The sequence below is a fragment of the Stenella coeruleoalba genome (assembly GCF_951394435.1).
Source record: "Stenella coeruleoalba genome assembly, chromosome: 1".
Taxonomy (NCBI): Eukaryota; Metazoa; Chordata; class Mammalia; order Artiodactyla; family Delphinidae; genus Stenella; species Stenella coeruleoalba.
This window is the reverse complement of record NC_137169.1, coordinates 86814836-86838156: the sequence shown is the minus strand read 5'-3', so window position 1 is coordinate 86838156 and position 23321 is coordinate 86814836. Positions and strand designations below refer to the sequence as shown.

Below are 23321 nucleotides of genomic sequence, written 5' to 3'. Positions count from 1 at the left end.
CCCAGCTTCCCTTGCAGTTAGGTGTGACCATGCAACCAAGTTTAGACCAATACAATGTGAGCAGAAGGGTAGGTGCAACAACATCTGGGTCATCTCTTTGAAAATTCTTGTCCTGGACATTCTGTACTCCTTCTCGCCAAATGGAAAAGGTAAATGACTGGAATAGTCTTTAAGTTTTAAAGACGACCTCCTCTCCTTGACAGCGTAGGTTCTGGATGAGCTCATGGAGCAGTCCACATACATACCCTAGATGGTTCTGAAAAACAAATAAATTTCTTTTCTCTTTGAGTCATTGGATTGTTTTCATCTTTTTTCTACAGTGGTTTAGTTGATGCCCTCTTATAATAAATTTCCTCATTATACAGTTAAGAAAACTGAACTTCCAAGTAGTTAAGCAGTTTGCAAATGTCCATATCACTGATAAACAGCAAAGAAAAATTATACAACATAGTAATCCAAGACACATGCCTATGTGATAAAATATATAAGTGAATAATACATATAAAATTCAATCTTGTTTAATTTTAAATTAAATATAGAAAACAGTAGAATTTAGGAAGAGATCTTAAACATACTTTGAAGAAAATGGTTAGGGTAAAAAATAGAGTCTTTATTTTATATAGCTCTCAATATATTAACTTGAACAAAAATCACAGTCTTCTGCTTTTTAACATATTTATTTGCATAACGGTTCTTTAGTGGTCTACTAGCATTGCCAGATATTCTTATATACCATTACATCATTATGTATATTAAGTTATTAAAATATTTCTGTTCTTGATTTTATGCGAATTCATTTTTATTTATAGTGACTTTTAAGATGTTAGATGGTAAAAGCAAAAATATTCTATTAGAATCCATAGATTGCAAGAGATCCGTGTTTATTAACTTCTTTCTTTCATTAATGTTTTTGTTTATGACAAATTCATGTGCCTTGTCTTCACTCCAGTAGTTAGGCAATAAAGATGATTGGAATCTAATTTGATTCTCCCCTTCACACACCTAGCACATTTACGCTCACCCCGCTGAGCTCCAACTTCCCTCTCCGCTCTCTCCATCCCTGTCTGCAAGGCAGAACGCTGTCTGCGCAGTTTGTGGTCTGCTGCCCTCACTCACATAGACCGCAGGAAGAGCATGGGTCTCAGGAGTTTCCACCAGGAGCTCTGCGGGTGAGAGGACATGTATTTGAGCTCATCAGCCAGAAAGGGAAGAAGACCATCACTTCAGGGAAGCCCACAGTAGCTTTCTCTTCTTTCTGTGATAAGGAATGTTTGGAGTAAATATATTGCTTTTCATCATAGTTCACAGTGGGAAACAAGTGAATGCAAATCGCTCCCCAGTAAGTTGATCTTAATAACCGATAGTTGGAGAATGACATTAAATCCTTAAAGCTGGCCCTCTGAGGAGAGAAAGGAGGCCCAGTGTTAAAGTGTGGTCCACAGGCATGGCCTAATGTTTTAGCATTATTATGCCAAACTATCATTTTCTGGTTGTCGGTTTTACATGGAGAAGGCAAAGGGTTTCTTTTAGAAGTTATGTACTTATATAACCTCATGTTCAAAGTACATGTTTGATAGATGGTACACTACAGAGTAATTACAGCATGCAAACGTTCTTGCTTATAAAATGCCAGCAATTTACCCCTTAATTATAGGGAGTTTGTCATATAGTTAATTACCACAGTTTGAGGAAAAGTCATGATTTTTCTGAAGGCTAAATAAATCTGAACATTCATTACATTTGGTTTTATGAAAAGAATTAATCATCTGTGGAAAGTAGCCCATCATATCTCAATGCCCACTTATTTAAGTTACCAGTAACTTTATTACAGCCATTTGTAATATCAAATCATGGAAGATCTAAATGTATATCTGTCGTGAATTATTAAATCAGTTGTGATACATTCCTACAATGGGATCCAGTACATTATAGTGTGGTACTTCTGCTTACAGTTTCTAGAGGTAGACTAGCTGGCAGTTACGGACAATTTTGATCTTGGGCAGCTTACCTAAATGCTCTGTGACTCAGTTTTCTCCTTCATAGAATGTTAGTCGTAAGAGTTCAATGAGATAATAGTCAAGCATTTTAGGGCAGTGTCTGGCACCTCTGAAGCCCTTAATCATTACGAATTATAATTATTATTACTATTCCACAGTTAAAATGGATGAGGTAAATCAAGATGTGGAAAGTTTTCTAGTATGTTGTAAAATTTTTGTAAGTTGATATGTATAAAATGTGTCTGTGTATGATGAAGCCAGTTGTGCAAAACACCACACAAGATATTTCTCTCTAGTAGGAAAGAAAAGAGCATATAGATGAAAGAGAGAAGGGGGCAGGGTACCCACAGACACCAGTCTGAGAGCAACTGACATAGTGGACCTGATTCTCTCCTGTCTCTGTCTTCCTCCCTTTCCTCCCCTCCCTCCCTCCCTCCCTCCCTTCCTTCCTTCCTTTCTTCCTTTTCTCTCTCATTTTCTCTTTATCTTCCTGTAATGAGGCTATATTTATGAAAAATTGTGTAACTAAAATAATTACAGTGTTTTAAAATTATTCAGTTTTCTTCAGCTGCTCTCTGAGGAGGTCTTGGTTATGCTTCCTTGTATTGACTGTTGATTTGTTCTGATTGAGCAAAGTCCCTTGGAAATTTCCCTGGAATAATTTAAATTCCTGTGTCCCTTCCTTATGACTCCCACAAACCTTTTGAGAGTGTTTGGTTTATTTTTCTCTGCCAAATTGGTTGTAGCTCGCATGCCTTTATGCATCAAGCCCAGGGTCCAGCTGTCCTTGGCACACCTGCAGTCATCTCCATTTCATATCTGTCCTGGGGCCCTGACACGAGCTGTGTGTAGGTGCCTCTCATTTGCAGGAGCCACAAAATCCCACCGACCGAAGGCCTCAGGGAGCCAAGTCACACCACTCCTCCCCTTCAAACTTATCCTTTTCTGGCTCCTGCCTTCAAGGGCCCATGCATCCCAAACAGAATCTTCAGGGGTGCTGGCTTCAGGAGGTCTCCAAAAACACAAAGACACCATTAATTACTCTCGGGAGGCCAAAAACCAAAAGTCTGCCTCTCCTTCTAGGAAATGAAGATGGAAACATTTACATATTCATTAGCTTTACTCTCCTATATTAGCAAGAGCAAAGTAGGAGTTAATATCTTAATAGCTGTGTCACAGAGAGAAAACAAGATAGAGTAAAATTATAGGCATTTCTACTAGATATGGTATAAATAGTTCCAGTTTGATGGATGTCACCAAAGGACAATTGAAATTTTTCTTTGCCAGTAAAGAAGTTCAATGTTGCAGAAGTGGCTAAAATCCTATACGATCCCAGTAATACCTCCAAAATTTCAAAGAGTGAGGACAAGAGATAAGAATGACCTTTAAGGGAATGAGAAGACTTATTTAGAGCACAATTCAGCACCTTGGACCAACACCATGTTGAAGCAGGGTTAGCAGATAGGCAAGTACACACCAAAAGAAAGCCTTCAGGCAAGAAGCTTTCCTCTGATCAGGCTTCTCATTAATATGGGCACGTGCCAGATGAAAGAACCCTTTCCTGAACTGAATGGGTACCATAAAATGGGTAAAAAAATAAATAAGCTGCCTCCAAGGACTATGCCATCTTCCTGTAGTAGAGTTTAAGCTGAACAGAATAGCAGTCCTGATATTTCAGCAGCCATAGCAATAGTTTCATTATAGCTTCTATATAGTTTCATATAGAAATAAAGTGACCTTCCTGGAAATGTCCATGGCCTCAGCTTCTTCTCCCACTCCTGTCAGGTTGGTAAATCATCAAAATGATATTATAAAACTACATTCTCCTGCTCTTCAGCTTAAGATCTAGGTGAAGGATTCCCTGACTCTTCAAGAAAACAGTTCAGGGGTCTTTGAATCTTCTCCCACTCAGTTTAGGAAGATAAACTGAGCTAAATCTATTCTGATTCAAGTATAAATAATCAGGACAATTACTTAAATCCTTTAAAACGATTTCTTGACACAGAAGAGAGACATATTTTAAGAGATAGAATACGTTTTTGAGGGAAAAAAAGATTACAAGATAATTAAATTCATTGTAGATAATATCTGCTTTCTACTGTCAAGGAAATTAAAGAAAATATGTGAAATGAGAGGTGAAAGATAGCTGGAACAATTAGGAAACTAATGTAAGAGAAGAATGTCATGGCAAGATTAAAACCAATACTAGAAACCATAAAGAACAAAATCCACAATGGAGAAAGTGAAATCAGTTATGTTAAGGACAAGTTTCAGAATTCGTAGTACAAGAACAAGAGAATAAAATTGATCTGAGTAAAAATAATAGATATGAAGGATATACCACAGAAACGTAACATGTGAATGACTGTAGATGCTAAAGAAGAGGACAAATGAAGCTATAGCAATATTCAGAGAAATACTATAAGTAAACTTTCCTTCCAAATAAATATCTGAATCTTTAGGCTCCAAGGGTTAACAGGATACAAGGGAAAATTAAAATATATACCAGAATTTAGATATTTCTCAGTGAAATTTTCAAATTTCAATACTGAAGAAAGAATTCTATAAATATTGTGGTAGATGGTATTGTTGTTCCCAATTATTAACTACCCTTTTCTATACGCAGAGTATCCTTCCTGCTCCAGTTATTTTGGACTTGATCAATAACATGTGAGTGAACCTGATAGATAACCCATCAACCAGAAACTTGTAGAGCCATCATGAGCTTCTGCCCACCCTGTTGCTCTTGAGCCTTCTTCCAGGAGAAGGCTGTGTTCCAGATACGGGCTGTTCTGACAGCCTGAGTCCCAGAATGGGAAGTCATGGGAAGCAGACCAACACCCAACCTGTAGCTTGGGGCAGATCCGTAGAACCTGACCACCAACATGTAGTATGAGGAGGTATATACACACATTTGTTGTTGGAAGCCAACTGAGCTTTTGAGGTTAAAATAGAGTGTGCCTACTGAAAACTAATACACACAAAACTAATATACCACCCAAGACTAACAGCATGTTAGCCTCAGACTTCTCCCTCTATAGGATTAGATGCCAGAATAAAATGGAGTAATGTCTTCCGAGTTTCCATGAAAAAGGTGGTGACATACGAATTCTATTCCCACCCAAAAGGTCATTTAAGTGTTAAGATAATCATAAAGCACCACGTGCGTAAGAATTCAGGAACTATATTACTCATGAAAGAAGATACTTGCTCGTACCAGAAGATATTTACCAGTTAACTGAGCAAAACACCAATATCTAGAGCTCTCAAATTGAAAAGTCATATTATGAATGAGTTGGCAGGAAAAATGGAAACCATTTAAATATAGACTTAATTAGAATTGACTGTGGTAAATGCAGTGACAGAAACAGGGCAAAATTATAAAATTCATTTAGAGAGAAGATTTATAACAAAATAAATTAATACAGCAATGACAAAATGAGACAAATCTTAGATAATGCTAATAAAATTGTCAAAGTATGATAATTTGTAGATTTTATAAAGGAGGGACTCAATATTACTGCTTCATTCTTGCATTACTGACTAGAAAAATTTAGGTTCAAGCATTTTTTAAAATAAAATTTATCAAGAGTAGTTTAAACAGTTTAAAAAAGCCAATGACGAAGTGTAAGATGTAAACTACACACTTGCCAATGGGTTAATGTTTGTAATATATAAAACATCCTAATTGAAAACTGGGTAAAGTTCATGAATAAGCACATCATTAGAGATCAAATGCTAATGAAAAAGAAGTATATGGAAAAGTACTCTCTGTCATGTTTGATGAAAATTTGTGAAGGGTCTTGTATGCAACACTGGGAAGTTGGTTCTTACCCTGTAAGCAAAGGGGAGCCGTGAAGGAGTATAAGGAAGGAAGTGGCGTGTTCAGAATGGAGAATAAATTGAAGGAGAGCAACACTGCAGCAAAACAAAATCAAACAAAAACCAATCTGAGAGGCTGTTGTAAAAATCCAGATAAATGATAAAGATTACATGGACTAGACCTCAATACAGCCATGTTATGCAATATTGACTGACCAGGCATCATTTGGCAAAGTCTCTCTTGGTCGGGTGCTGATTCTGATCAGAGGAGTTGTATTACTCCATTCAGGCTGCTATAACAAAATACGATAGACTGGTGGCTTATAAATAACAGAAATTTATTTCTCACCATCCTGGAGGCTAGGATGTCTAAGATTAAGGCACTGGCAGATTCAGTCTCTGGTGAGGGCTCACTTCCTGGTTCATAGATGGCCATCTTCTCCTTGTGTCTTCACATGGCAGCAGGGGTGAGGGAGTTCTCAAGGGTCTTTATAAGAGTACTTATCCCATTCATAAAAGACTCTGCCCTTATGAGCTAATCACCTCCCAAAAGCCCCATTTCCTGATATCATGTTGGGGATTAGGTTTCAACATATGAATTTGGGGGCACACTAGCATTCGGTCTATATGCAGGGGTTATCTAACCATACCAGTACTTTACAGTGAAAAAGGGCTAACTGCTGACCAGGGTGTCACTAAGAAAACTATCCCTCCACCCTACCCACCTCAAGAAACCTGCTGACCTTTCATCTATGGAGTTTTCCTGTCCTCTCTTCAGACATTTCTCTTGGCCATAACTAACAGAAAAGGAGCACCTTGACTTCCTTCCTTCCAGGGATCCTCCTGGGTCAAGCTGCATTCATCCCAGAAACAAAACACTAAGTGCTTTTGTTTTTTCCCTCTTGCCCTCTGCTTGTTCTCTCTCTAAGGCAGAATGCTGCTGTTCAGATTTGCATAGGTAAGCACATACACATGATGTGTGCTTATGCATTATCAATTTTAACTGGTACCAAACAGCAAATCTAAAGAAAGGGACACTCACTATCTAGCAAGGGAACAAAAATATTTAAAAATAAATGTAAGGATAGATGGGATTTGATAGAAAATGGAATATTTCCAATAAATCTGAGAGGAGTTGATAATCTACATAGTTTTATTAAGGCAAATAGAACAGGCCACTGTAGCCACTTATGGCTGGCTCATTGGAGATCACTTTGAGAACTCACTTAGTGGATAGGGCCAGGTATAGGCAATGCTTTTTGAGAAAAAATATTTTTTTTCCATCTAAGCCTAAGCATTTTTTCTTAGGTTTATGTGACCTAATCATTTAAACCAAAGGTAATTCCCTCTTGCCAACAACAAGAAAGGGAAGGTAATGCTAGGAATAATTTACAAGATTACAGCTTTGTACATCGGGTCAGGGACTTTTCACTAACCTGTACTACTCAAGAACCTTCGTTGTATGAAAGCACTTCCTGATTAACAGAAGCATCACCTGAGTGAAAGTGGTAACCAGTGATGGCAGTTCGAAAAATCTAGAAATGGCATAAGGAGTGTGTACTAATACAGATAGAAATTACCATGTTTTGTTTAATTCCCATGGCAACTGCGAAGGAAAACTATATGGATAGAAAAATTCTAAGGGAATTCACGGTGACCCAGGAAAGCCCATGCATTAACATTTACATTGGCTGTTTTGCAGATTATAAAATCACAGAAATCAAGGTGAAGCCTGAGCTGAAATTTAGGCAGAGTGGGGGTGGGGTGGAGGTTGGAGAGACAAGCTTCTGCAGCTGGCAGTCCTGAGTCTGAAGCTTGGTTTGTCTACATTAGAACTAGGTGGGGTTAGACAAATTATTCCTCTTCTCCTTTTCCAAAAAGATTGATATAATAATGTTTTCCTTATGGAGTGATTATTGGGATTAACAGATCCCAAATGAACTTCTTGGCACATGGTAGGTGCTTAACACAAGTTAGTTCCCTCCTGAAACAATAATGATTCCCTTAATAGGATTTTCATTCTATTGCAGGATAGGATACCCTTATAGATATATTTCACGGATTTAAAAATTTATACAGGTCGTCTATGTCATACATAGCACATGTGGCAGAAAATCTTATAGTATAAAATGTTGCATACATTAGTGTCATAGCAACAGCAAAACAATCCTGTGGTTTCTTGCCAAGACAAATATGATTATACGTTACGGTGCTCTCTGTGATAAATTCTTTTGAGGTTTCAAAATGTGCTTGAATAACAATGGCAATCTATTTAAGATTCAGTTACTTTTCTATAATGCAAATCTTTGTTTAACAGAGCTGCTGAACTGTAATGTAAATGTTACATAGGACCTGTCAAAACAACTGTATTAGTGATCAGATATTGGAATAGTTAGTGGAACAAAATATCTTTATATTTTAGGCCTTTTTTCTCAATCTAAGCTTTGAGCACTTATGAAAAATATTTGAAGTGAATCAATGTTTACATGCCGTACTCTGTTCTCATTTGTTAAATTTAATATTGCTTAAAAAAGGCAATTGAAAATGGAAGCTTAAAAATTCCAACCAGGCATCAACGTTTTAGGTTAGAAAAATTAGCATATACTGATATTACTTTGCCATATGTCATTTTTCCTATTTGTACTTACAATATATTCATTATTTATTTCTCCACACTATTGATAAATCATAATATACTATACAAAGAATAAAAGCCAGATTTTTTTGTTCAGTCGTATCTAGCAGGCCTTTTATAAAAGCGTCTTTTCAGTACATTACTTTTGATTATAAACAAGCTCTCTCATCTCATTTTATGAATAAATATAGAGTTGATGACTGCATTTTTAAATTATATGATTCGTGCAGTCATTAGTTAAGGACAGAATAAGACAATGACGGATTAAAAAAATCATTCTCAGTGCACACATCGTTAGTTACACATGGAAAACTTCTTCCACCCATTCATCCCCCTCTTCTCTCAGATTGGTTCCCTTTTGGTAGACTGTCCTAGAGACGCTTTTGAAGCTATGGCAGCCTTCAAAATCAGTCCAGAGCACCATGACACTATGAACATTTTTGGTAGAGAAAATACAGTTTTATTTGACTAAAACTAGGAAAATAAACAATGACCCCATTCCCAGTCTTATGAAACAACCACATTTAGTTTTCGTTGTTTGTCGTTTCTGTTAAAGGAGCAACAAGTAACTTATGTACATTATTTAAAATTTGAAAATCTGGGTAAGCAAAACAGTAATGAATAGGAAATATCCATATCGTACCACAGTAATCACTGGACATATTTTCTTAAAATAGCCTTCGAGACCCCATGAGTATGTGTCTGAGTTTGTGTGTGGTACAGGACCTCCCTGGATGCTCCCTTCTGTAGCCAGCTTTTGCCCATGTAACAGTATATCATGAGTATGCTCACAGCTCAATGAATATATCATCATATCAAGCATAACTGTAAAAGCTAATCTTCAGTGAGAACCTAATATGTGTCCAGAATTATGCAAAGAACATCACACATAAAATGCCATTTTAGTTTTTACAGAAATCATTTGAGTGTAGCTTGTTATTCCGATTTTACAGAGGAGACTTAAAGAGGTTAAGTAATTTGCCCAAGGTCACATAACCTGCATTCTGAAATTGGAATACAGAACTGTTTTTTCCATTTTTTATTTATATTCCATGTTTATCACTGCAGAGCCCCAGATCATAATCACTGTGCTGTACACATAGAATTACATTGAAAAGCTTTAATCCATATAAATTAATCATTACCTTTGTTAAGCAGAGGATTGCTTCCATTTCCAATTTCCCACAATTATAAACAATACTAGGGTAAACATCTCTAAAATAGACATATTTGTAAGTTCAATTAATAACTTATTTAAGATACATTTATAGAAGTGGAAATGCTGGAAAAAAAGAGGATGAATACTCTTAAGGTTTTTGGTTTGATTCACATCAAACCAAGAATGGAGAATATTGTTCTTAAAAATCTTCACCAATCTTATAGGTCAAAAATAAATGAAGTACCTCATTTTAATTTGCATCTTTTGAATACCTTCCCATACATTTATTTTGTATTTCCCTTTTTGTGACTGAAACAAATATTGAAACAATAGTTCAATAACTGACAAATCAAATTCTAGTCATCACTTGGCCCTTAGACTTAATTCATAGAGTGGCTTAATGGTACTCCTTTTTTTAATTGGGGTTTATTAAAGGCATAATTTACATCCTATAAAATTCCCTTTTTAGCATATAGTTTTATGAGTTTTGACAAATGCCTAGCATCATGTAATCATAACCACAATCAAGTTATAGAACATTTCTATCACCCTAAAATGGTAGTCAACCCCTCCTTTAGCCCCCAACCCCTGGCAACCACTATCTTTTTTCTGTTCCTATAGTTTTACCTTTTCCAGGATGTCATATAAATGGATTCATATAGTATGTAGCCTTTTGAGTCTTCTTTCACCTTGCATAATGCATTTGAAATTCATTCATGTTGTTACCTGTTTTCTTTTTTTCCTTTTTTATTGCTGAGTGGTATTCTGTTGTATAGGATGTACCACCATTTTTTAAAATCCATTTACCAATTGAAGGATATTTGGACTGTTTCCAGTTTTTCCCAATTATGAATAAAGCTGATATAAAAATTCATGCACAGGTTTTTGTGAAAATGTATATTTTTCAATCTCTTGGGTAAATACCTAGGACTGGGATTGTTGGTTTGTATGGTAAATATATTCAATATGTTTACCTTTACAAAATTTTTCTGAAGTATCTGTGTCATGCCTAATGGCCCTTATGGGTTTGAATGGTTCTGAAATTACTCTTGATGTAGCTCATCCAGATTTTTATTGACTGGTACCTTTTTCTGAAAATAGGCAAGTTTTTAAATAAAGAGTTCTAATCAGCTCCTGGTTATACAAGAACTTATCATGCACTTGATTCATTACCCACATCCTCTGATTCTTCTCTGTCAAGTAGCATTGGGCTGCTTATTTAGCAAATATAATGTGTTTTAAAAAGTTAAAGAGAAATTAAATAAGAAGCCATTAGTTAGATTAAAATACTAGTGTAAAAGAAGGCATGGGTACAATTTATGGGTGAGTTACATTTTTTACCATCATTTGTTATGTATAGTAAAATTTTATTTGTTACTAGGTTTGTAATATATGAAACATGTAACAAATATCAAATAAGCAGCACTATGGTACCTTTCCCAGGACTCATGAGTTTACAGTCTCATGAGTCTGTACTTTTATAGATTTTATAAATAATTTTATAAGCAAATTCAGAACAGGGTGATGATAGCTATGCTAGAGGAGCACATAAACGGGGACCCATCCAAACTTAGCGATGCTTACAACATCCTCTAAGTAGAGATCTGAAGGACTGGTGGCCATGGGAGAAGGAGAGAATAATATTCCAGATAGAGGAACCAGCTTGCACCAAGGTTTTATTTGGCAAGTGAGGTAAGAGCACTGGGGCAAGAGACTTGAGGATGCCATTAAAGAGAGTTCAAATGGGGTCCAGAATGAATGTAATAGAAATAGAATTGAAAAGAAGCAAGATGAGCTGGAGCAGATGCACAATTATTGGTTGGGAAATTTCTAAAATGGCCAAAGAAACTTTGTAGTATGAGGGAGGTAGGCCAGGAGGTACATTGAGTTGATGGTTGAGAACATAGTTGTGAATATGGGCTAAAGTTGTGTTAGACAGGTCATTAGAGTTAGGGAAGTTAAGAAACTTTAGATAGAGTCCAGGGATACCCACATCCACTAAGGGCCATAAACACATTAGTATTAATAGACTTACGTGGAGTTTCATGTTGGTGCATTGGGAAACATTGAGTTACAGTGAAACCCAAGAGTTTATTACACATCTTCTCAATACCTTATGCCCCATGAAGTTCTAAGCAAGGGAAATAATGTGCAGCTGTTCCCAGAAGTATTTAAACACAGGAATTTTTTTTTTTTTTTTGGAGAACCATTTAGGATTACTGCTTTTTTAGGCAATGCTCTTTTTACCAGATAAATAATATTTTAAGAATTGATTGTATATACCTGGCAGTGCTCACATTGCTAACTAATCACTTTTCTGTACCTTTTGGCAGTGGTTCTCAGACTGGTGTAAAAGGAAATTCCTGCGAAGAAACAAAACTCTGAACTAATATAAAACTCTGAATTGAAACAGAACCACTATAAAAAAAAGAAATAGTTCCCCAAAAGTCATCTTTCCTGAGAGAACTCTTGTTCTATCACATTTATCTTTTATGTCTTCACATCCCCAACTTTTTAAAACAAGAAATTGCTTAGATGAACTTTACAATGTTTCGTAGTCTCAAGTTTGAAGTTCTCTAATAATTTCTTCTAATATGGACCTAACATCATTTCTCTTTTCTAAAATACTCACCAAGTTCACAACCTACCAGGAGGAAAACAATGTGACAAAGTAGAGTCTAAGAGCACACACTTCATATGCTACTGCTTTTCTTCCTTCTCTCTTCTCCTACCCATTTTGCCTTCATCAAGAGACACAGTGAAGGAAGGAAGGAAGCAAATGCAAAATAAAGATAGCCAATATTTGGGAGTATGACATCCATCCACCTTCCCCTGATAAAATGTAGGTTGTGTCTGTAATAATTGTTGATTATTATAGGACCATGATTCCTTATCCTAAATCATTAGTGCTAGGTGTTTTTCAGGATTAAAATATTTTATATTTTAGGGAAAAGTACTGTGTATTCTGTTACACAAGCAGGATCTTGGGCATCACTTTGTAATCAAAGATGGATATTTCCACAGCATAACAGAGTACAAATTGCCTCACAGCTATTCAGGTTTGTTTTTTACCACCAAATGAATTTGCACCAATTTTACCAGAAACATTTGGGTTTTAAAGTTTGTTTGGATATTAGAATTGTAGACTATAACATTGTGAAATTCCAACCAATTATAAAAATCTTCTTGACTTCATTCTCTCTCTTTTTCTTTCTTTTCTTTTACTTTTTTATCTTGTTTCTCTGGCTTTTACAGACAACTATCGATATAATGATATGTTTGAGTAGAGACAAGGACCTTTGTTCATATCATCTCATTTAATCTTAATAAAAATCTATTTGAATAGGTATTATTATTTCCATTTCACAAATGAGAAAGCTAAGTCTCTGAAAGGTTAAATTGCTTGTGAAAATTTCAGTTGGTACGGAGCCCACCTTCAAACACTTGGCATTCACACTACCTGACTGCAGAGTCCACTGTGCCACCCAGCTTCCTTACCAATAGAGCTGAGTACACAAATCATTGAGTTAGCCATCATATGCACAGATCCCATTTTATGCTTAAGTTTAGCATAAAAGCTGATTGCTGATAACCTCCTGTTAAAAAACAAAAGCTGTTTATAATCATCCAGAAAGAAGGAAACTGGAACAACATTTAACCTCAGCATTTGGTCCAGCAATATAACAGCGTAGAACTTTAAATAGACTAGCACTTTATCCAAGTAAGTCAGTCAGTATTTAAATAAACACTGAAATAATATATAAAACACATTTTGTAGGTGTCCCAAATCCAACCTATTGAGAGTGGTCAAGAAGAAAATTCACAGGGAAGGTCCTTTAAAGGCTGTCTTGCAAGGCTCTTCAGCTGGATAATGGGAATCAGCCACTGTGAACACCTTCAATTAAGGCAATAAACGTATGTGCGCTAGAGCGCACTGGTGTTGGAATTGGTTGCAAAGCTAAGCCAAATACAGAAACCGTGTCCTTTTGTGCAGGTTTCCATTACAACGAAAAGGGATCTAGATACTAGATTGTTTGGGTTGTTATTGTTACTTTTATTCAATATAAAATTTTGTATATATTTATTCAAATATATTTTGTTTTTTCACTGATTTTTTTCACTCATTAATGGGAAATTAGTGTTCTTCAATGAAATAGCCCTTAATAGTAGTGACTATTTTTTGTTTTCTTACCTGAGGTACTCATTTTGCATCTCTGTTTTCTCAAAGAGAAATGGCGGGTGGCAGATCTTGTCAGGTGGCAAGTCATCACCAAATTTTCATGTCATAAGTAAATGACAATTTTGTTTTAAGTAACTTTTTAAAATTCCAAAGCATAATTTATACAACTGGGGGTATAGAATAAATAGGAAAACAGAAATTTTCACATAGAACTTAAGGCTTCAAAAATTGATATGCTAGAGACTTAGAGTTTATCAAATTTAAGAATCCAAAACTACTTTTCAGAAACAAGCGCTTGTTTTTCCATGGGACCTCTGCACTCAAGGACTGGATTCAGTATTTTGCTCACTGATTTGCTGTGGACTTGAATGAACACTTTCTAATGGATGTAGCATATTCTAATCTTCAACTCTTTGGACACAAGCTTTGTTATCTCCACTCTAATCTTCTGTATGTATAATTGCACTGATGATTTATATGACCACTTTCTTCTTGTGACTCTGAATTAAGCTTCTATGCATGAGTTTTTGGTTTGCCTGCTGAGTGTTTGCACTATCATCTACTAATAAGATTTAGTATTGCATATTAAGAATTCAGCTCGATTAAAAGGGGAAAATCCTTGTCACCTAGTTTGCCTCATAAGGAGTCCATTCCTTAAGACAGGTGATCTGAAAATATTAAGTGCAATTCTGTTTTTTTAAATATTACTGAGAAAAATGCTGATGAGGTGAGCAATGTCATAACTTCCTGCATAGGAATTATACCATTTGAATATTTCAAATCATACATTTACATGCATGTAATTGTTATAATATAGAATCATAGAGTCTTATAGATGGTAAGGACTTTAAGTAATTAGTTTGCCCTTTCTCTAGATTCTTTCAGGGAAAAACTTCTCCTGTGCTAGACGAGAATTCATCTTATTTCTTAAAGCATACTGAGATATAAGGTCCATCCCTTTCAGTCTGTGGTGTGGGTTTATTTGCTCTTAGTGAAATTAATAAACAGATGGCCCCTGTGCTCTCTGTATACTCCTTTAATGTACTTGGAAACTGTTATTAAATTTCCCCTTTATTTTCTCTTCCTTTTGCATAGTCACTTTGTTATTTATTTTCCTCTGTTTACCTAATGACAATCTTTAAATGATTAGCCCCAAGTAGAACCCTTCTGATTCCAGTCAAATAGGAAAAATCAACTCAGAGATTAGAGCTTAATTGTGATGTGAAAGTGAAAGGGTACTAATTGGGAAAAGCAGGCATTTCCCCAGAGCCCTGGGATCTAAAAGTGGAGTCAGTCTGGAAACAAACTGTTTACCCTTGAAGTTTAACCTGGTAATGACTTAGCATAAAGAAAGGGGTAATATCCTTCAGAATTTATGGGCAGTGAAAGGAAGATCTAGTGGTCACCAAAACGTGCTTTTATTTTATTTATTTTTATTTTTTTGCGGTACGCGGGCCTCTCACTGTTGTGGTCTATCCCGTTGCGGAGCACAGGCTCCTGATGTGCAGGCTCAGCAGCCATGGCTCACGGGCCCAGCCGCTCCGCAGAATGTGGGATCTTCCCAGAGCGGGTCATGAACCCGTGTCCCCTGCATCGGCAGGCAGACTCTCAACCACTGCGCCACCAGGGAAGCCACAAAACGTGCTTTTAAATGGCAAGACTGAATCTAGGATTTCCTGGTTCTCAATAGCACACTTACAGTTATCCATTCAATGTCTCATTTCTAAGGTGACCTCGTGTCCCTATTTGGGACAGCCCCAGTTTAAGCCTCTCATTCCTATGTATGATTAGCATCCCTTTTCTCCCCCACTATGTCCAGGTTTAGATGATAATTTATATGCTCTCCCTGCAGTCAGTCATTGCACATTCTTTGTCACTCTCTCCAGCTTGTACCTATCCCTTCGTTTTTCTTACTCTGCTTGTGTTCTCCCTTGCACTGATTATCAGTGATTTGTTTCTGATACTTTCTTTGCTTTATTAAGGTATTTTAACATTTCAGTTCTATCTTCCAAAGTGATGGCTGTCCCCTTCACTTTGGATCATCTTCAGCAAATTTAATGAGCCTTGTGGACACTTTATTATTTAGGTTAAGGGAACACTGATACCTAGGCCAGTGGCCTTTGGAACAGCATCCATTTTCTCTCCCTTGTTTTTTGTGTGTGTGTGTGTGTGTGTTTTTGCGGTACGCGGGCCTCTCACTGTTGTGGCCTCTCCCGTTGCGGAGCACAGGCTCCTGGTGTGCAGGCTCAGCAGCCATGGCTCACGGGCCCAGCCGCTCCGCAGAATGTGGGATCTTCCCAGACCGGGGCACGAACCCGTGTCCCCTGCATCGGCAGGTGGACTCTCAACCACTGCGCCACCAGAGAAGCCCTCTCCTTTGTTTTAATCTCCTTTCCTTTCTTTTTACTGTCATGTCTTCACCCTTTCCCAACCCTCCATTTGCCACTGACCGATTAATCTTCAATTTATATCTTAACATCTTTCCAGAAATTACTATGTGCTAGGTCCTGTCCAGAGGAGTGCACTCCTGTCAGTTTTGTACTGAAACACTGTATATCAAATTGTTCACAGATTTCAAGTCCCCATGGGGCCACTGGAAATAAAACTATGATGTACTGTTTCCACAGTTCTTATGGCTTTTACTCAATCATAGTGCATTATATAACTCTGACAAACATTTTTTGTCCTAAAGTCATGCTTGTGCTTTTGGAAGGAAAACTCAAGAAAACTTAGAGATGAACTGTTGAATTTGCCAACATTTTCATCATGCATTTTTTTAAATGGGAAATTAAAGTACCCAAGGTCTTGTCAAGCAGTTAATAAAAGGGTCCACATGCTCTGCTCACTACTGATTCTTACTGATATTGTTTTTCTCTAGGCTTAAGTGGGTCACACCTAGAAAATAATGCCTTAAGCTGTGGTTAGTAATATGCTTCTAGTGTTTAATATGCCTCAATTCAGTGAAAATGAATTTTAACTTATTCACATACATTCAGAAAATGTTTTAGCTATTTAAAACACCTTACCTTGAAAAGAGCTACACATACATGGAAGAAATCTCATGGCGTGCATTCATTATGTGAAATTCTATTTATGATGTCTTTGACTTATAAAGAGTCCAAGCTACTATGAAAAACATTCCAAACAGGTAATTTGATGGTAAAACCCTTCCATAATGCTGCTGTTAGTGGTTGGGGCTGTCACTTAAGTTAGCTCTTGACATGACCTATATGTGGCATGATTAATTATGTCATGTCGATTTTCCACTGCAGTATTTCAGCAGCCATGGTATGGCCTGTTGCATGTCTGAAACCATTTAAATATTAGCCATTCCGCAGGGTTCCTTTGCACACAATTCAGTTGCTTAAACAAACAACAACAAAAAAAAATTTAAAACCTCCTTCAAGAATTTTCTGGTTGAGGTAAACAACAGAGATTGCAGTCTGTAGTCTGGATTCATGCATCAAAAATGAAATGTTTAAAGGAGATCTTTGTCAACTAGCAAATGCCATTTCAGTCTGAACATTTCACCACTCCTTCTATGCCATCTGTCTCACAGGGAGCAATTAGTCTGAAACTTCAACATGCAGCATTAAAATTTCATTAACACTGAACAGAATATTAACATGCCTGGCATTGCCATTTTTATCTCTCCAAATTTCAGTGTTAATTTTGAATAAGGCAGGTATAACATTTTACTCTATTTGGTTAATTAATAATATTGAATAAAATATATAATTAGCAGCCAAATTTATGTAATAATATGTACAACTCATTTAAATAATGCTGTATGCTTTTGCAGTTTAAACATACCTGGGCTACAGCTTTATATGAGGCTAATGATTATTTGTAAAAGCACTGAATCTTCTACAACGCCAGTTTTCCCAGGGCTCTGACTTTGTAATTCTTTTCTTTTTGCAGAACCACATCACTGCCTTCGCAGAAGTCACATGATATTGAAGCAGATGGTCTTTCACTGCATTGGACATCGTCCCTTTTCACCATCCATTCATAACACCCAAAGTGTGTTTGATGACAAAAACGTTTATCAAGTTGTCTAATCATTTTTATAATTTAAAAATCAGTGTCAACTTATCTGTTTCCCCCACTAGACTGTGAGCTCCTCAAGGGCAGGATTGTGTCTTTCTTCTCTGTCTCCCCAGCACCTATGACAAAGCCTCACACAGAGTAGGTTCAATAAAAAATGATGACCAATGAACAAAAATTAATTCTGAAATAAAACATTCACTTCAGTTTCTCACAGAATCACTGAGACCATGTGAAAAGAAACCTCTACGCGAGTCGTATTTGTGTAAGAAGTCCCTCTATTTTGAGCTAGTCAAGCTTTTTAATTTTTCATGTATCTTCTATTCGGCAGCACACCATGTTTCATTTGAAGTGGACTTTGAAAGTCATGGGGGTTTTTATTTCATTATTCAGCATGACTTATTTCCATTCTAACAGATTTCAGTGTGTGAAATTACTTTACTTTTAGAAAGTATGTTCTGTACTAAAATAATGTTTGCACATAATATTATGCTATATTTCACTTAAAATACCATTCATACTATAAATTCTAAGACTGGTGCTTCTGCTTTTGAAGGGGAAAATGCCAATTTTTACTGTAATAAGTAATGTATCATAATTAAAAATTATTTATTTGGATTTTTGTTCCTGACAGTTGTGGTTTAATTGTTGACTTGTAGTTTTTGAATTCAGGCAGTGTTTAGGAGAGTCAAAGTGACTAAATCCTTAGCAATGATACCTATTTATTGAGCATTTTTCCACTGATAATGGTCTCAAGAGTGGTCTAAGGCTCCATTCTTTTACTAGTCAAGTTTCCAGATAATTTAAATGGCAAAGAACCACACCCTGACAGCTCAGTTTAAATTATATAAAAGTAAGAAATGTAGTTAATGTATTTTACTTTGCGTATGTGTAGTACGTTATAGTTTACAAAGTACATTTTAATTTATTAGTTCATTTAATCTTCACAGTAACCCTGGGTAAACATTAAGAGATTGGCTTTAGTGTTACAGATGAGAAAAATAAAGACAACACAGGTTAAGTAATGTGCCCAATTCCACACAACTAGTAAGAGGCAGTTAAAGTTTAAATTTAGATTTTCTGACCCTAGTATTCTTTTTAAATATGCCACAGCTGCCATATCATTTTGGACACATCGAGGCCTTTTAGAGGTCAACGGAGTCTGGGCAACTATCTACACTTCAAAAAATGAAGACATGCCAAAATAAAGTTATAAAGTTATGCTGTATTTTAAACATTTGTGTTTTAAGAAGAACGAACACTTTTCAAAGCACAACAATATACTAGCCAATTTATAATCCTATTTAAAAATAACGTCAAGAGTCTAGATGTGAGGTCTTTTGTAAAGTCAAAACCTAAATCAGATGTCTGTCCTGCAACCCTCACCCCCATGCCCTAACCCCACCCCTCAGGAGAGGCCCTGAGGGACTTCCCTTACACTGAGCATGTGGAATTAAGGATGAAAATCATAATATAAGGAAAATAAATTGGACTCTGAGAAAACCATTCAATGTACTGCTCAACAATAACTTTGTGATTTTCAAAGCTACGCAGAGTAGCTTTGTCTTATATGAGAAGTGGTTAATTGACCGAGAAGATTCTTCCCAACCTTGATAGAGCTAAAGGAAACAAACTTTTAATTTTCTCTGTGATTTTAACAGAAATCAGAAAATAAATATAACCAAAGACTTGTCCATTACTCCCAAATTAGATGTTACTTACTCTTTTTCATCACCGTGGGAGTTAAAGCACTTTTAGTAGGGCCAGAAAAACAAACAAACAGAAAATTCACGTTTCTACCTTTCAGACTTCTCTAGAAAATTCAGTTCCGGTAGAAATTTAGAACACAAAAAAAGCTTGGAATGCCTTTGACCCTCATTAAAGACTTTTTAGGAAATAACAGTGATGTGGAATTCACTTACTGGCAATGAAAGTGGAGGGAATGATCATAATATCTTAGGAGGCAGGATTACAAGTAAGACTTAAAGAGATCTGTTCTCTTGGTTCTAGCATCAGTCTTCAAGGAATCAATTAGTCACATTTTTCTTGTTGGAAGCCTTAGCTATATATTATATATAAATGTATCTCTGTACCTGGTTAAACCTGGTCTAAATGCAGGAGTTATAAATTCCTCAGAAATCCACATTTAAACCAGGATCAGAGTAAGGTCATCTGTAATATTTAAATGTCATGGACCCAAGATTGTGCAGTGAATGATCCTGCCATGAAGGAAATTCAGAAGGATAAAAAGGATACACATGCATAAGGCAAAAAGTCAGCAAAGAGCCCTTAACCATGATGCTGTTACTGAGAATAATGATAAAACTCATTTAAGAAAATATTCATTTGTAAATATGTACATAGGTAGTCTAGTGAAAGCAGGCAAACACATGTCTTTCTGATAAAAACATCTTTTTATTCTAGTTACTTGGGGCCCAGGTCAGTATAAATTGGTCAGCCTGAAAATTTCAGTAGTCTCTGTTTGCATGGCAGAAATTCTGCACATGTTTTATCTGATTCCTAAGATTATCTAAAAGGATCTTTTATGTTAAAAGAGAGGTGAACCTTCTTTGACAGACTTTGTCTATTCCACTTCTAACTGGGCCTCTCTTTTCTCAGGATCTATCCTAGCCAAATATCTCAGTTCCATTTACCATACAGTTTCCTTTGTGAAAGAGCAGTAGGGGAGGAAATAATTCTCTGCTGTGTATTGTATTTTTCAAATAAAATTTAAAAACTAAATTAAAAAACCTAAGTTTGATTTTTTTTCCCCAGGTATTAATTCTTTCTTGGGGGTAGAGGAATAAAGAATGCTGACTATCCTGATGGAAGTCAGATTGCCAGAGCGACTGGAGAATGTTTGGAAGGGGATCACAGTGGTTCAGATTGGACCAGTTCTTTGGGCAGCTAAAAGACCCTCTGCATCCCATGGGCCATCCTGGGATCTCACCAACTTCCTTATTTACAAATCACAACCCCCTGGAGACAATATGGGATACTGAGCAGGTACACAATCTACTACATAATCTGCCTCCTATGTATGAGCAAGATGCTAAAGACTAGTTGTAAATGACCTTGTGATGCCGAAAGCTCAGCTTCTCTGTACACAGTTGCTGAATCAGATCTTGGAGACAGAGTTTTGGGTGAAGTAGAAAAGAGTAGCTTTATTACTTTGCCAGGCAAAGGGGACACAGTGGGCTCCTGCCTCGAAAAATTATGTGGCCCCCCTTGGAGAAGATAGAAGTTTTGTTTGTTTGTTTTGTTTTATTTTGCGGTACGCGGGCCCCTCACTGTTGTGGCCTCTCCCATTGTGGAGCACAGGCTCCGGCCGCGCAGGCTCAGCGGCCATGGCTCACGAGCCCAGCTGCTCCACGGCATGTGGGATCTTTCCGGACCAGGGCACGAACCCGTGTCCCCTGCATCGGCAGGCGGATTCTCAACCACTGCGCTACCAGGGAAGCCTAGTGAAAAGTTTTATAGTAATTGTTCAAAAAGGGTGTGATCAGCTCATGGATATTCTTCTAATGGGTTCGTGGGTAGGTAAGTAGGAGTCAGCATCATCAACCTTCAGGTCCAGCTGGTCTGGGGTCTACATGCTTGTGTGCAGCATACCATCGTTAATCGTTAACTTCTCCCACCTGGAGGGGGTTTCAGTATCTGCAAAATAGTTCAAAGATATTGTTGTGTGTATCCGTTAATGGGGAAACAGGACCTTGCCCCAAGGCTGCTCGACTGTTTGTTTCTCCCTGGTCTCGCATCCCCTCCCTTCGCTAATTAACAACTGCTTGGATCTACCCATTGGAACTCAGGGAAGGTCATGGAGGCTGAATGAAGGCTGTTTCCTGTCATCAAAGAAACGGGGGACACAGAAAGGTTTTGTGCCTAGGAGCCCCACGGGGCCATGCTCAGTATCACTTGTTCCTGCCTCTAGGGTACCATTTATTAAATTTTTATTTTATACTCTAAAAAGTTTCCCTGGACATATACCAAATGGTTCTATTTACACCTTACAAACATTGATCTCACATTTGGCAGGCATGGTCTTTCTGAGTTTTGTGAGTTATGATTCTTTAAAAATATCAATTAAGGAAATTTATTCCAGATTTTAAATGAATGATTCTCTTCCAAGAAGTAAAAATAAAAGTATTCAAATTCTTCTTTCCTGTCTCCTTCACTTTAGATCATAGTTGGTTCTTGGTCTGATAGAGCCTCAGGACATGATCAAGGTGTAGTAAAAATTAAGTTTGCTCTCACCACCCCAAGATTGTGAGCCATGAATGGATTATAGGATCTAAATTCTAAACTCACACTGCCATTTTCAAATCTGTGCACTTGCTCACAAGGACCTCCAGACAAAAAGAAATACAGAGGAGTGGGCATGAAACCACCTCCAACAATCAGACAAAAACTGAAAGTTTACGTCTCAAAGATGCCAATATTAACGAGGGTGATTCTTACACCATCCTTTGGCCTGTTGACCTTCATATTACTGCATTTATAAATTCATTTCCATTTTCATTTTGCACTGAAATACTATCACTTGTAGAAAAGGGGAAAAAGTTTTTTTTCTTCCCAGGAGGAAAACAAGAGGTGCATTTTAAAATTGATATTTAAAAAAGGTGTATTTTAAAATTGAGGAAAAGAGGTGTATTTTAAATTTGATATTTAAAAAAGAAAAATCTTTCCAAAATATTGATACATTTTGAGTATTAATCAGATTTCCCTAGAGATATTGTTCTTACTCAAAAAGGCCTTTAGGCCTTCACTCATTCAGCAAATATTATAGAGAGATTCTGTACACCAGATAATTTGCAGTGTGTCGACTAAACAGTGGTTAGAAAGAGAGACATGGTCCCTACTCCTCCAGGTTGGATAGATCAGCAGCTCTGACACTGATGGTGCCCTAAGAGGTCTGTTTAAAGTTAAGGTGGTAGAATTGGCTTGGAGTTTACCAGCTACCTACTCTTGGGACTAAGCAAAAGACATTTTTATAGATTACAGCTAAAGTTAATTTAAAAAACCTTTGCCTCTATAAATGACACTGTACTATTTATTGCTGAGCTTTAAAAAAAGTCAAATGCCATAATAATAAGCAAATACTATTCTCACAAATCTATGGTTTAGCCGAGCCATTTTTCTAGTCTGAGCTGGGTTCATTCATGCATCCGTGACCAAGTTGACAGCTCTGTTGATCTTGGCTGGACATTCTCCAATGTATGGGGATCATCTGGATGTAGGCTAATCTAGGATGGCTTCACTTGGGACAACTGAAATTTTCTCTGCGTGGTCTCTCCTTCAGACTAGCTAAACTGCTTCACATAGGGGCCAAGTTAGAGCAGAAACATGCAAGGCTCTGGCACATTATCAATTTCATCTCATTCAGTTGAGATGGGCCAAGGCAAGTCCCAAGGCCAGCCATTTTCCAAGGAGTGAGGGAGGAGCTGCAAAGGCACATTGCAGAGGGGTGGACACAAAGATGGG

General features: G+C 36.9%; 1 protein-coding gene across 1 annotated transcript in view; it reads left to right on the top strand.

Annotated features, from left to right (window-relative positions):
• PLPPR5 (phospholipid phosphatase related 5) overlaps positions 1-17773 on the top strand; it is a 127392-nt gene extending 109619 nt beyond the window's left edge. Inside the window, exon 6 of the mRNA XM_079902310.1 lies at positions 17715-17773. Coding sequence (XP_079758436.1) covers positions 17715-17747 — 33 coding nt within the window. The 3' untranslated portion in view covers positions 17748-17773. The remainder of the gene's footprint in view (positions 1-17714) is intronic.
• Positions 17774-23321: the final 5548 nt, after the last annotated feature.